The sequence below is a fragment of the Cervus canadensis genome, chromosome 12 (genome assembly GCF_019320065.1).
Source record: "Cervus canadensis isolate Bull #8, Minnesota chromosome 12, ASM1932006v1, whole genome shotgun sequence".
Taxonomy (NCBI): domain Eukaryota; kingdom Metazoa; phylum Chordata; class Mammalia; order Artiodactyla; family Cervidae; genus Cervus; species Cervus canadensis.
This window is the reverse complement of record NC_057397.1, coordinates 8,351,779-8,366,962: the sequence shown is the minus strand read 5'-3', so window position 1 is coordinate 8,366,962 and position 15,184 is coordinate 8,351,779. Positions and strand designations below refer to the sequence as shown.

Below are 15,184 nucleotides of genomic sequence, written 5' to 3'. Positions count from 1 at the left end.
CTGATTCAACAGTATTTCTGTAACTCCTTTCTGTGTTTTACCTTTTATCTTCCAATGTGCTTTTTTCCCCTGTTGGTACAATAACACACAATTCCAAAGTGCCATCTAATGCACTATGCCACTGAGCACCACAGCCAGTGATTTTAAGTGTACTAAATTATCTTCTGGTTGAAAAGAACATAAGCCGAAGAAATAAATGCCTCTTAACTAAAGGCAACGGTCAAAGAAACTTTTGAATGGGTAGTCGGAAAATGCTTTCAGGCCTGCCTATCAGAGCGGATTGAGAACATTTGCGCTAAGCAGAGCCGTGATGTTACGTGAGCAGTGAGAAGGTGCACAACAGCCACGTATTTTAATTAAAATACTTTTATTCTTTTCTTTTAATATAAACATGAGGAAGAAAAACCACACAAGTTGTAGCATCCTTTTCAAAATAAAACTGCAATCGATACTTGAATCTCCAAGCTCCATAAACAACATTTTTTGAGGTGGTAGACTGTAATATTTTATATCCATTATTTATCGTTTATGTCTCTGTCCTTTAAAAATGATGGAACCTGTGGCACTCAATATAATGTGAAGCCTTGCTATAAAGAGAGAAAGTATTTATAGCCCAGAAATGCTTTGTTTACAGGCAAAATTCCTAGGATTATGTTTGAGAAGGTAGGAGAAAGATTTTACATAGTTGAGAACACTTTTTTTTTTTAATGTTTCACATTTAGGTGACATCATTACCAATTTCCTAAAAGACTGATTACTGGACCTCCCTGTCTTTTAATGGGCTTCCTGGTGGCTAAGTGGTACCCTGTGTTTTAAAAAGCCTGAGGTAAGGGTTCCTAAGATTTATCTTTCCTCAAGTAACAACTTGAACTGACACACCTACAGCCAGGTTAACACGCAGAACAGAAAAGCTGTTTCATGTCGCTTACTTCCCTGTCACTACTACTAGGGTCCAGTTCCTTTCAGTTTATTATCGATAACTAATGCTATTGTTCGTAATTCCTTTACCAAACCTATAAAAAAGAAACTTCCGGGCTCAAGCAGATCAACAGCCCAGCCAGGCAAAGGACTATTTTAAAAAGAGGAGGCCAGGTCTATAAAGATACAAGATATCCTCCTGAAGTCTTTGTGCAATTTGAAGCTTTGATACTTGTAGAAATATAAATGCTACAAACTTACAAAACATCACCTGAGAGTTTACTTGAATTTCTTCTAAACTCATTTAGTTTTGTAAATTTTAAACATTAAGCTCTTAATTTTAATCTTTTGTTTTAGCCTATTGTTTGCCATCTTCAAGAGGGACTGAAACAAAAAATTCAAATTAAAAGCTTAACATCTAAGATTTACAAAACCAAATGAGTTTAGAAGAAATTCAAGTAAACTTTCAAGTCACATTTTGCGTCTGTAGCATTTATACTTCCACGGCAGTGTCCTGGAGTGTCCAAGCACACTGTATTAAAGCTTAAAATTGCACCAAGACTTTTGGGACACCTTCTATTTCACTATCTGCTTATTCCTGGACTAACAGGTTGGCTGCAATTATGAAAATATCCTTTAATACAAGTATTTAACAAAGAGGAAAATCATCAGAAAATGAGAAGCACCATTAGAGTTAACAAGAAACGCAGCAGGGACCCAATAGAAGCAGGTAACAACATACTTTCTCTGCTTATGATCCCAAACATGCTAATATGCTAATAAGTAGTGCTTGCAAAAAAACTGAATGACAAGTGTTATTCAGCAGCTTTTTGGTTTAAACTGATTGCCAAAAATGACTAGCAGCTTCAATGAAATAGGGAGGAAGAATCCTTCAAAACCTAACAGTGCTACAGCAGTCTGTTCCTAAGTGGCTATATGAGTTGTCAGGAGTCCCGTGTTTGAACGGCAATACTGCACTGATTCTAAAGGAATATGCAGCAATATGGGTGAGAAAAATAGGAAAAAGTAAAAGTTATACAGTTAGTGTCTTTAAAGTCTAAAAATTTAAACTATTAAAAAAACCTCACATAGTTCACAGTTATCGGCCTACACAGTAAGCAAATATCTGTGGGTGGGTTGGGAGCTTTTAGCTTTGGAGTGGTTTTTGTAACTCTGTTTACATTAAAAAGGACAGAAGAGTGTGTTGTCTTGACAAGGTCCAGTTTTTTCCTATGACCATAACCTTTGCTGTCTGCAAGTCTCTTGAATTCAGTGTCTTTCTTCTGGGTGAAATACTAACTTTGCTGGTTTCTGAGCAGGAGAGGTGGTATTTCTCCAGTCCTTGTTACGAGGGGTTCATGATGTTACAACCCCTCACCTCTCTCTGTTCATGAGAGGATGGCATTGGAGCGCTGAATACCAATGAAATGATCAGCGCTGAAAGACCTTCTCACAGCAACTCTGCCCACTTTGTATTTGTCTTCACACAGTCTGGAGATGGCCTAAGAAAGTCAATCAGATAGAACATAAGTATAATTGGGGGAAAAAAGTTCCAACCTTAAAGAAAGCAGCATTGATAAGCCACACATCTGCATTCATTTAGGTTGACAGTTGCTGCTACTTTGGATAGCTCATATCTACACTGCTGATTCCCTAAGATAATATTCTTCAAGGGCTATGATGAGATTGCTGGGGCAGGGAGGAACATATTTAAAAACTGGGTTCCCAAAATAGGCCCCATCTAACAGCAATATGATGTTACCTACATACTAGGTCCTTAAGCATAATGAACACACCTGAGCAAAATCAGTGTTTACCCAGCTATTCAACTTCTATTCAGTCTTCATTATTTACTACACTACGAACATTTTAATGAGGGTAGGTGTGTGTTGAAGGCAAGAAAGGTCTAGTGATGAAGCACTACAAGGTGCTATTTCACATGCATGTAAATTATTGTAGAAAAATGTCTTATTTCTAAAGTACCAAGGTACCAGAAAAAGTGTCAACTTTATATGTATTCATTTCAGTTGTAAATTTTGCTGTATACCCACCAGAAATCACAAACTACTTCAAATTACTCTTCAAATCACTACTACAAATTCCTTCATCCCATGTATGTTACCACTTCCATTAAAAACCCACCTACTTTCTACATCCAGTTTCTGAACCCACATTCTAATTTCCAAGTATAGGTCTCACAGGTTAGCCCCTGATGCTTCTGGTCTAATAAACTCATGGGGCTGAACTGTGATACACAAACACACACTACAAGCTCAGGCAGTTAAGAATGGTAAGTAATTATCAATGTACATATGATTAGGGACACAATTATAAGAATTATTCCTGTATGGTTATATGTAAGTGTGGAGGTTCAAATGGAAAACCATTAAGAACAATTAAATCTGATTTAAAATATTCTGAATTATGGTTACATAAGAGATATCTGTAATTTTTTTAAAAAAATAATGTGATATCTCTGTCTAACCCATAAAAGACACAGGGAATAAGATGCCAATGGGTTAATAAGCTCTGCAAACTGTCAGTCACTGCAGAGTGTAAGTCAGCCACAGACGCTGGCTTTGGTGGCTGACAGAAAACCCAGTTAGTGAATCCCCAGTCTTACCTCTAGGCTCTGTGCTCTTTCTGTGCTAAAAGGAGCAATTGGAAAACTCAGGTTGTCGTCATCTGCTAAGGAGAAAAGGTCAAAGTAGTATCTGGCATAAACACTGGTGGAAACCTTAAGATGAAACTGGAGGAGCTCCACAAAGTGCAGTTCCGCCTCATTCCTGGGGGAGGAGAAGACAAAACCAACATAGGACAATTTTAGTCAACTGGGCTATCTTCAGAAACCCCATTCTGTGCCACAACAGCTCTAAATACAGCTTGGAAACAAATAACGGCTCCCCAGCTGGATTAATACACTCATGTTCAAACAAGGGACAGCTCTTGGTGGTTCTTCCTGCGTCCTGGCACTTGGAGTTTGGGACAAGGGGGGGAGGTTACGGCCCTCTTATGCACCCATGCTGCTGACTCGGGGGCTCATTCCTCAGAGTTCCATCAGTGCAGCTGCGCATTCATGCTCCACGCTCGCTCACACGGCCCCGCTACAGTCATCAGATGACAGGAATGATGTGTGCTGTTTACTAGCTCTGGAGAACTTGCAGACATTCCCACAGATAACAGGAAGGGGCTTATTGAAGTAGAGACACGCCAACAAAAGGAGTAGGCACATCACCACGGCAACAAATGGGGCCATGGAGAGCCACTGCTATTATCTCTGAGGGGAGAAGACTCTTGAGGCAACAAGGATTCATCTCAGATAAATAAATAAATAAGCTACACGCGATGCGAAAGGGAATCCCCTCCCCCCGCTCCAGTGCAGGGGACTGTGGCAAAGGGCAGAATGCAAGTTTCTGTTCCTCTTAATCCCAGTAGGACCAGAAGGTGTTCCTGGGACAGGATGGGATACACTTTTCAAGCTATGGGAGGCAGTAGGATTAAGGGGAGACGTCTTGGCTAGACTAAATGCACCTGAGCAATGACCCCGATGGAGCAGTTCCCCCTGCGCTCTGTCCGCCGGCCCTGACTAGGACAGAAGGTGCATAGGCACGCAGGGGGCGAATTCAATGAAGTGGGAAAGTAGGGTCCTGGGAGCAGGTCTTTCCTGTGGGACCATACACAGTCATTAGCTTGTCTAATGTTTAAGTAAATAAAATCAGAGTAAGTCTTACCACTTTCACAGCAATCACTTTAAAGAGTTAATTATATACAAATGATAAATACCCAGACAAATGAAAGTGACTTATTTTTCAAAATATTTGTTTCCTGGTTTTAAAGTGTTAATATTTTATCCATTGGTAAGTCATCAAATGTTTGATGTTCTCCTGCATGGAGAGCAGAGTGTGAGCAGAAATGAGGTTTCTCATTTGCTGAACTTTAAACCTAACTGAACCTACCTCCAAAATTAATTTCCTGTTCATATGGCCATAAGTCTATAGAAATGTAAAACAGATAATGTTTTGATAATCAGCTAATGAGGACTTAATTTATTATGGGAATAAATGCACTTCACTATCCCTTTTATATTCTCTTCCACTAATACATTTTAATTGTGTGGAAATACAGTACTTCATAGGATTAACATGTCTATTAACAGAGCTTTACTTACTGAAGAAAAAGGCATTAGAACTACAGAATACGCTTCTGCGTTTTTTTTTTTTTTAAATGACTAGATGACTGAAGAGCATGCCATTTATAGGTGCAGCAAATTTTCTGAACAGCAGCTGCTCAATATATTCAAACAAGATACATGAATGTTAGAAAACTTTTAAGGAAAAGCTGATAGATGCCAATTTTTCAATTTAGACTCAAAATGAGACCATTACAAATAGCAGCCAACAGCAGGGGGATGAGACAAATGTGACTTGAACACTTGGCTGTAATGCTTTCCAGTTTCCAAAGATCATAAACAAAAGCAACCTATTACGAACATAGCTCCTGGTGATTCTGTTGTACACAGAAAAGGGCTGTTTACAATTAGCTTCTTCCTGTAGCTAGACACTGCCATCAGTGCTATTGGGCTCACATCTATGAACATCCACACACTTCCCTGCATGTTCTCTGATGCTGTAACTGGACCCAGAGCCCCCGTCAGCTTAGCTGCAGGTTCTGAGAAAATTTCAGCTGCCATCATGGCAGACCTGGTGTTTATGATTACACATTTTCCTTCCTTCAAGGAACCAGTTTAAAGATGGATGATAGTGGTGCTCAACGTCACCTTAGTTTCTACAAATTCCAAAAGTACTTCTACTTATCTCGAATTATCTGCCGTAACACTAAGGTGGCTACCAGCAATATCACCATGACACTTTCTATCATCAAAGTGGACATTTTCACCAAAAGCCACTTTGACAGCTACCAACAATCACTGGTCCCTTCTCTTAGTCACAAGCTTCTTTGCTTCAGTTGTAAATATGCACTTTGGTAAATCTGAATTAAGAGTCAGGGGCAAAGGGAACAAACTCTTGCCACTGCCTGCCATGACCTTGATCGTCCTCTGCTGTTCAGTATAATAAAGAGGTGCCCCTTTACGTTTTCCTAAATGCCACCCACAAGGACATTTTTCCTGTCAAGTGAGCACTTCTAGAGTCTGCTGCAAATACCTCTCTGGTTCCTGCTGCCTCCCACCCTCGAGGCCCTTCCCTGCAGCCAGACAGCAAGCCTGATGTTTCACGCCCATGGGAGCATGCCATCTGTGAGGAACCCCCCAAGTTAACTCGAGGCCCCACCAAGTACCACTGTGGTTGCTGAGTGCCCCGGGTGAGGCCCCACTGACACTTCCTGGGCTATCTGAGACAAAGGAGTTTCCTAACTCAGCAGACCTACTTCTAAACATGGGGAACACTCCTGACAGTGGAGGAGACAGAACACAGAGATCTGAAACCTTTCTATTTGGTCATCTGTACATCATGGTTTCCGTAACAACAGAACCTTAGAGACAACCTCAGATTACAAAAGAAAAGACCTGCAAAAACAAACATACAATGTGTGACTCAAGTTGAAGTTATAACCTCAGTAGTCTGGAGGTGCTAAGATCTCAGCAGTGACCACTTAACTTCCAAGGCCAGACATGTGTCTCTTAAAAACAGACTGGACCTGGTAGACAGCTTTAAGAAAGACGTGAAGTTATTTACTGCATCATGTTGTTCTGGTAGTGAGCTTGTAAAATGGCAAAAACCACCAGAAAAGTAATTTCAATTTATCAAGCAGAATATTACAACAGTAACACACCAAGATTTAACTAATTAATGATGGGAAATACAAATGGTTATACTACAGCTAGACAGAAAGAAGTCTAATTTTATATTTATACCTAATTCAGCTCTCTGCACAATGTAACATTTCTTAAAATGTAACATTTCTTAAGCTGTAAACTTTATGGGAGCAAATAAGGTATTGGAAAATGGTTAGACAGTTCACCGTAACCTTACAAACTCACATGTCCTCAAGTGTAATGTCCTTTAGGATCTGGCAGTAGTCCGAAATAGCCTTATCGTCCCAAATCTTGGAGGCAAGAAGAATGGCTCCCAAAACAATTCTTTTCCAGTTAGTGGGGCAAAGGTCGATCTCAGCATAAGTTAAAAGCCTTTCTAAGTAAACCTGCAAAAGTAGAGGACTGACCTTTGATTTTAGTTCAGTTTAAAAGCTGTCATAGAATTGTTAGGAATGATAGGTTTCATCTGTTTTTAACATATCTTTTATTCTTTGGTTCTACAGAGACTTTTGCTTGGCCAGCCAAGGCCAAAGGCCAGGTCACAGTTGTAAGGCAAATATTTCTGTCAGTCTGGTATTTCTACTCTGCCCATGTGAATTTCCAACCCAATTTTGGTCGCAGGAATGAAAGGACATCTCAGCATTCTAAAGACAGGCATTGTGTTATTACCTTCCCACTTGTAAAAGGCAGCACGTATGGCCCAGCATTGATTCAACCGTTCAGTAAATGCTTGAGTGCCTACCGTGTGCAATGTACCTACCATACTGGTGGTGGGTACGTGGCAATTTTACATAAAGCTTGAGTATGTAAAACTCTGGTAAGACTGAGCATTTCTTTATCTTCTCTTCAGAGGGTGAACTTGAAGATAATAACTGGTGGTCAAGGAGCCTCCCAGGTCAAGGAGCCTCCTTGCTGCGCCCCACAGGGCAGGCAGCACGGAGCAGCTGTGCTTTACACTCAGGGCCTCTTCAGGGAAGATTCACGCACAAAGAGCTCTTTGTTCACACCCCGATTTTTCACATCTCCATTATTTCATAACTCACTGGTCTTACATATTCTGCAACTTAGTCAATTTGTTTGGTTCTAAGGTGGTTAAGAGCTGCCGATGTCTGAATCCCTGGGGCTCCTCTAAATCTGCCAGGTAGTTTGTGAGATGACTTCATGGCTTCTTTTATATGTGTCAAATGGCTATTCTATAAAGAACCAGACCAAGTTAACAGCTGAGTAAAGACTAAAGACATAAGTTGTGATGGTGTTACCTCTGCAGAAGAAAATATATGCCATTTGACAAAAAGAAAAATGTCCCGTTATCAGACTGACAGCTCCGATCTGCCAAAGCTCTCCAAACTCAATTGTGTTTCAAACACGGTTACTGAGATTATATACTCTTAGTGAACTTCTGCACCCCACTCCCCAGAGAACTCCACACGCGCCAGTACTCTCCAAGAACGAGTCTCCCGCAGGGTCCGCCCCTCTGCTGTATTATGGCACTGACAGAGGCAGTTCAGCCTTAGGGGCAGTCCCTCAGCTTCCTCTCAGCTTCACTTTATAAAGGCAAACCTGGTCTCATTTACACCACTTGCCCTCCTGTCTCAGTGGAAGTTACACTTCTTTCTTTTCCCTGAAGCTAACTCTTCTATGAATGAAGTCAGTCCCACCTCTCATTTCTGCAGAACACTGTTCCCACAATTCATCTCTTCTTGAACAACCCCCTCTCTGTCAGAGATTTTCTCCAATGTTTTCTTACATGTTCTCAGCCCATCCGTCACCACCCCTTAGAACACTTCCTTCAGGAAATGTTCTGACACTGGCTCCTCATGACCCATCCTCTCCTTAGCCCATCTAGTCTGCCCCTGGCCGCCACTGCCCCCCTGAAACTACTGAGGCATGGTCACTGCTGCCTTCATGACAAACAGCCAGCACTCTTCATCACAGCGCCCCACTCCCCAGGCCTGCCCTCAGAGCTGAGAGACACTGCCACACGCCTGGCTGCCGGGACCAAAGACCTCCACTTGAGTTATCTCACTACCATCTGTTGGGAATTCTTATCTCCACTTTCACTGGTCACCTGCCGGCTCTGCTCTTCTGTCCGTCACTTCTGGCTTCTATCACTGCCATTGCCTCCTAACTTCTCTGCTTCCACTGAAAGCCAACCACAGTCTGTTCTCCCCAGAGCAGCCAGGAGAGCCTCTCAGATTAAGTGCACTTCACGGGCCTGCTCAACATCTGCCAGGGCTCTCCCATCAAACAGGTCACTTCTGTGGCCTGCTAGTCACGAGGCCCTGGGTGAGATGCCATCGTCCTTCTGTGCCCTCATTGCCTGTGCCTTCCCTCATTCCCTACTCTGATCACAGCGGCACCCTGCTGACCCCTCAGCACAGAACCCGCTCCTGTCTGCGCCTCGTGCTCTGCCCCCTGCCTGTGCTCTCAGGCCCCTCATCTTCCTCAGTCCAGCCAGGTCCTGGTTCAGATCTCACCTCTGTAAAGAGGCTCTTCCTGGTCTTTCTAGCGTGCATGTGTTAAGTCGCTCAGTCGTGTCTGACTCTGTGACCCCATGGACCCGTCTGGCTCCTCTGTCCATGGGGAATTCTCCAGGCAAGAATACTGCAGTGGGTTGCCACTCCCTTCTCCAGGGGATCTTCCCAAACCAGGGATGGAACCCAAGTCTCCTGCACTGCAGGCAGACTGCTTCCTGTCTGAGCCACCAGGGAAGCCCCTCGAATCTCTCCATCCCTTTACCTTGCTTTCTCTTTCTAGCTTTCACTACTACTTCAAACAGTCATCTTTTTAAAAATACTCATTTTAAAAAGTCTTACACTCTGTGGTACACCCGATACTTACACACACTGTAAATGAACCATACTCCATAAAAACTAGAGAAAAACAAAACCCTTATGTCTGCTATACTTACCTCAGAAAGGCAAGAACTCTCCTCTATGCCCAGCACTTAGAACCGTGACACGGGCAGGCATCTGGTGCCCATGTATGCCCTAAGGAGTTCCTTGGCAGCACTCAGCACGTGCACCATGCTCTCCTTCTTCAAGCTCTCCTGGCAGCTCTTCTGATTCTGTCCTGGGTTTCCTACCACTCCGGCCACTCCTCTGGGGATGTGTCCTGTGAGTGCTGACAGTCCCCACAGATCTATCTTCTCCTCAACTTTTATTTAACGTACTTTCTCTGCATTTGAACAGCTACACGTAATTCCCTGCCTCTTGCTCAGCTTCGGGCTCCAATCCCATACAGTCAAATGACTGCTAGACACTGTCACTCTGCTGTCTCACAGGTCCATCGGGCTTAACTTGTCTACAAAGAAATGCCCCTCTTCCAACCCACACACCCTCTCCTGCCTGCATTTCCCAGCTCTCCACGTGCCAGCGCCACTCCCGCCTCTCTCAAGCACATGCCAACTGAGCCCTGTACCTGGCTCGCAGCTCCAAGAAAAGGCCTGCGTCTGACCCGGGCCCACTGAGGGGAAGCCTCCTCTCCTACACTCTGCCTGCAGGGGCGCGGGCAGCGGTGGACGCAGGCCCTCCCTCCAGACCATGCAGCTGACCTTCCCCTATGGGTTTGCTATAGGGAGGAGTTAGGCAATCCCAACGACCTCTCAGCTGAATATGATGTATTAGTCAAATGATGAAATCTTACCACAGGAATTCAGTATGGATGACAGAAAGGTCCTCACATAGCTGGAGCTCGGCAGGCTAACCTGAGTAAAGCCTTTCCAAGCACTGCTGACACCCCAGTCCTGGGTACCTTCACACGCCGGCACCAGGGGACAGTAGAGATGGTTAACACTGTCGTCCAAGGTCAGGGAGGTGAAGGCAGTCAGTCTCAATCAAGACACACATCACACTGCCTAGGCAACACAGCCTGAGACTCAGAAACACACTGAATCTACACCTGCCGTGGGCCAGGAAGTTCAGTGATCGCCTCCATCCTACCACCCAGCACACTTTGCCGGTGTGCGCCTGTGTGCCCTGTGTGTGCATGCATCCTGAGGTGTGGAAGGAGAAACCAGAAGTCTCTCCTGCTGCCTTTAACATCAATTGTTTTGTGATGAGAAAAGCAGTGGCAACATTTTAAATCATGATGATTACTAAAGCTCAAATCTGTATGTTTTCATTCCTTTTGATACATTTCTCTTTAATAAAGTTCTGATGATCATTTCAGGAACCTACTTTCATTTGAAAAACAGGCCCATACCTTCTGTACAAGAAAAAAATTTCTAGAGATGCTTCTATTAAGAGAAAAATATATTACCAAAGTCACTATTGCACATTTAATAGTAGCCAGCTGGGCGGCACTGAAGAGAGCATACACAAATCTGTAGATGTATTTGGGTTCAGGATCATGCTGAAAGTACTCCTCCGGAACCCTTTCTCGCTGAAAGAAGAAAAAACACAGTGTTAAGTATCCACTGAAGAAAAATACTTAAAAGTACCCTCAAGATAGCAATCTTCACACGTGGGCCCACGTGCTACTTAAAATAATTTTGACTAGGTGACATATCTTGTAGTCTTTTAAATATAAACAATTGGATCCTAAAGTACCATAGTGATTCAATACTCACTACCATTCATTAAAGAAAAATGCAAGCACAACCTCAGAAAATGTATTTTCACCTTCTTCCCCAAAGAATTCTAACCAAATGCAAACTATTTTTAGGCTCAAAGTCTTGCTGATCATTGTACGTCATCAGACTTTTCTGCAGTCAACTATGAAAACACCTTTCCAGTGTCCTGTAACCAGAGGCTCTAAGAGTGTGCTCTCTTACACAGCGGTCACCAGTCACATGTGTCTACTGAGCACCTGAAGAAGTGAGTTTTTAAACCCTGTCATTTTAATTAGTTTAAAATTTAAACAGTTTTTAAATTTTCTCCTTAGAGGTCTTACATATGTGTTAGGAAATGTTTATATTGTGTGACGCTATGGAAAATCATCCTTTAAAAACCTACATTTTCTGTTGCTTGTGTATGTTTACTTACCTGCTCATTCGTCATACAAAGCGTAACTTGGTTCTTATCAGTCACACCCCTGACACAACATGCTTTTGGTAAAATTACTTGACATAATATGGGGTGGGGGAAGAAGACTTAAAGGAAGACAATCTTGGCTTTGAGCTGGAGGCAATAATTTTCTTCTAGTAATTAATTTCAAAGCAAATCAGCATGAAATAAACACAACTGTAATAAGAGAAAAATACACCTTCAATAAAAGTGACACTTACTGTGAGTGGATGTGATCTCTCATCAAAAATGTCCAAGGACCTATTAGAATCTCTATAAAATAAGAATGTGTATTTTAAAAATTAATTCAGGAGTTACTAGCTTAGTAAAATATCTGCTAAAAGTAGAGAGAGGAGTAGAGGAAGCTTAACCTTAATAAAGCAAACAGTTTTACATATTCTCCTGGATTCTGCCCTTAGAAAGGTTTTCTGACCTATTTTATACTCAGCACACCAAGTTGCATGAAATCTCTTCTATAACCAGCCAGAGCTGCCTTTACCCACACAGACCCCTTCTAACAGGCAATGTTCGTAGACCAATACATTTCCACTTCACTAACCTCACAATGGAATATACAAGAACATTTTATAAAGTGGTAGTAGTAGGCAATAAAGTCTTCTAACTTCAATGAATGTAAATATGAGATTCATGATTTTTTCTTGTCTCCACCCCGCTTTTGTTCTTCATATTATATTCTTATTGTTTATTTCTTCTTGTCTCTTTTAAATAGTTTGAGTTAAAAATTTTAATTGTCTTTTAAGAGAGACCAGGCTTTTTCTTTTAAATTCCACCACACTACTACACTGTGCCCATTTAAACAGTAGTTCTGCAAATGTGGTCTATAGGCCTCTATAGGAATCTCCCCTGGCCCCTCTTCAGAAATCCTGTAAGTCCAAGAGGTCAAAACGTGTTTTATAAGAATACCAAGACATCACCTGCCTTTACCCTGTTTGACACTTAACTATGATTGTATAAAAGCAAAAGTGGGTAAAATTGCTCATTTCTGAGTGTGAATCAAGGCAGTGGTATGAAACTAAATTAGAAGTCATTCACTTATTCCTGGCCAAATGAATGTAAAAAATCTGCTTCACTTAAGAACATCCATGATGAAAGAGTAAAAATTAAGTGTTCTTAAACCTTTACTCTTCTTCTTCATATTCTGAGTAAGCGGAAAGTATGCATTAAGCGCTTGTATGGACTGAAATATGGCTGTGCTAAGGAAGAGCATTTGTAACTTACTGGTAACCAAGTCACTTTCTTCCCCCTAGAACATCATATTTAAACCACTTTTTTCATGAAACGCCAATTGACAGTCATTTTTTCAAAAATGAACAAAGTGAGCCTGTCACTTCAAAGAAAACTCTAAACTATTTGTTGCCAATGATAAAATTCAAACCATCAAGCTAAAAATATTAGGATTTTTGGAAAATTTGTACCTTCCAGTGTGTTATTTATGGTGAGCTTGATTTATCAATACTTAAAGACTTTCCTGATAAGACTGGTAGTGATACTAACAAGAGTGAGTTTTTGACACTGTCTGAAGACATGTGAACCAATACTTTGCAAATGACAATGTATAATATAAAATCATGTACAGATAAAAAGATCCACTCAGTATGCATGACAGATCAATGGGCATTAATTTAACATAGTATCTACCTCAAGTTCACTGATAATGACTTGGAACTCCATCTTAACTAATTTAATAAACTGGCACATGTGGATTTTGGGGACAGTATCAAAGAATATGTCCAATTATCTCAAGGCTTTAAAAATTCACCTTTTCCCAACTATATGTCTGCATGTAGCTGGATCTTCATATTGCTTCTTCAAAGCAAATGACTGAAGACAATGTTGACATGAGAATCAACTGTCTCCTATTAATGAGATACTATCCTCTCCACTATTTTGTTGTGGAAAATGGTTATTTTTCATTAAAAAAATGACTTATGTTAAACACTGGGGTCCCCAGTCAGATGGTGATCTCATCCCTCAGGAGACAGTGTTCCTGTCCTAATGTGGAGAGAAGCAGAACACCTTACTTGCACCTACAGAGCAGAGGCCGGGGTGCTGCTAAACACTCTGCGGCACACAGGGTGGCACCCCACGCCAAAGCCTCATCCGGCTCAGAACTTCAGCAGTGCTGAGGAAAGCCTGTTTTCACATACAGTGGATTTAATTTTTTAAATTTTAAATTTCAATTTCTAATACAGTAAATATCCATGTAAACCACATAAAACTTAAAGAATTAAGAGTCTCAAAATAAAAATAAATGATTCACTTCAATACTGTAATGAAAGGACTCCTAACAGTAAAAGCTTACTCTAATACTGTCCATTGTTATTAACACTAAACTTGATACTGTGTAAATTAATTAGCTGGAATAACAAGACAGGTTTTAAAAGAGCTCACCTGTTTTTTATGTGGTTATATATTTCTAAGCTCACCCTGTGGAGGAAAAAAAAATATTGTAATAATTGGTTTTTATCACATTAGGCCTGAAGACATTTTAAAGGGTTGGTAGAGAGGTAAGACCATCCAGATGCCCGGTGGCCCCCACACCCCCTAATTCAGAGCAGTACCCATAGGTGGTATCCCCCATGTTTTAGGTTCTTTGGCTTTTAGCAAAATTAGGAGACCCAAAATATAGATGTGCTCTTAGAAGACATGTTTGGGTTGATTATTATAATATATAAATTCTTACATATTTCCCCGGTCATTTGTCCTTCTATGCACAGAATCTTTCATCCCATACAAGTTACATCATCTATCCACATGGTTAAATTTAAGCCATACAGATTTTGTGCGTGTGGCTTTTTGTTAGGCACTGCATTTCAGTTGATTCCGTTCGGTAGTCCCCCTAACACATCTATTTTCCATTATTTCTCTAAAAGTAAGTAATACAAGTGCTCCATATCAAATAAAATGGATTTAAAATCACTTTCACACATAATTATTAGAAAATTTAATAGCAAAATTTTATAGTCACAAAATTGATGATAGGCCTAGTTATCCTGAAATAAGCACTGCTAATAAGGCAGCACAATACAACACAGTACACTATTAATGACAGGTATTTCCACATTATTTTAAATAAAGTATTAACTAACCAACAGGTACAAGTCCTCAGATAGTTTTTACACTACTATAGCCCTAAGTTATTCACAGATGCTGTGTATTAGGCAATTAAGGGGTTCTCTGGTTAAGTTATTTGCTTCCCTTTGTTCTCAGTATCTAAAATGAAACTCAAAATAATAGAGAGAAGGCAAATCTGAATTTTGTAACTCCTCTATAGAATCTTAGCATTTGCAGAAAGGCCTGTAACACTGTTAGCATCAAAGATGGATACTTCTATAGTGCTTCAAAGTTTCTTCAAATTGATTTTAAAGTCACAGAATTAAAAGTTACACGATAAAAAGGGCAACTGAACCTAATATGATACTTAACCCATTTTACAAATAAGAGAATCAAGGCTTAAAATTGACTT

General features: G+C 41.0%; 1 protein-coding gene across 1 annotated transcript in view; it reads right to left on the bottom strand.

The window, feature by feature from the left end:
- Positions 1–348: 348 nt before the first annotated feature.
- Positions 349–15,184, bottom strand: part of LOC122451337 (cyclin-Y-like protein 1) — a 37,664-nt gene continuing 22,828 nt past the window's right edge. Inside the window, exons 5-10 of the mRNA XM_043484104.1 lie at positions 14,110–14,145; positions 11,919–11,970; positions 10,952–11,074; positions 6,917–7,077; positions 3,542–3,704; positions 349–2,420 (exon numbers count right to left, since the gene is read on the bottom strand). Of these exons, the coding sequence (XP_043340039.1) occupies positions 2,307–2,420; positions 3,542–3,704; positions 6,917–7,077; positions 10,952–11,074; positions 11,919–11,970; positions 14,110–14,145 (649 nt within the window). The 3' untranslated portion in view covers positions 349–2,306. The remainder of the gene's footprint in view (positions 2,421–3,541; positions 3,705–6,916; positions 7,078–10,951; positions 11,075–11,918; positions 11,971–14,109; positions 14,146–15,184) is intronic.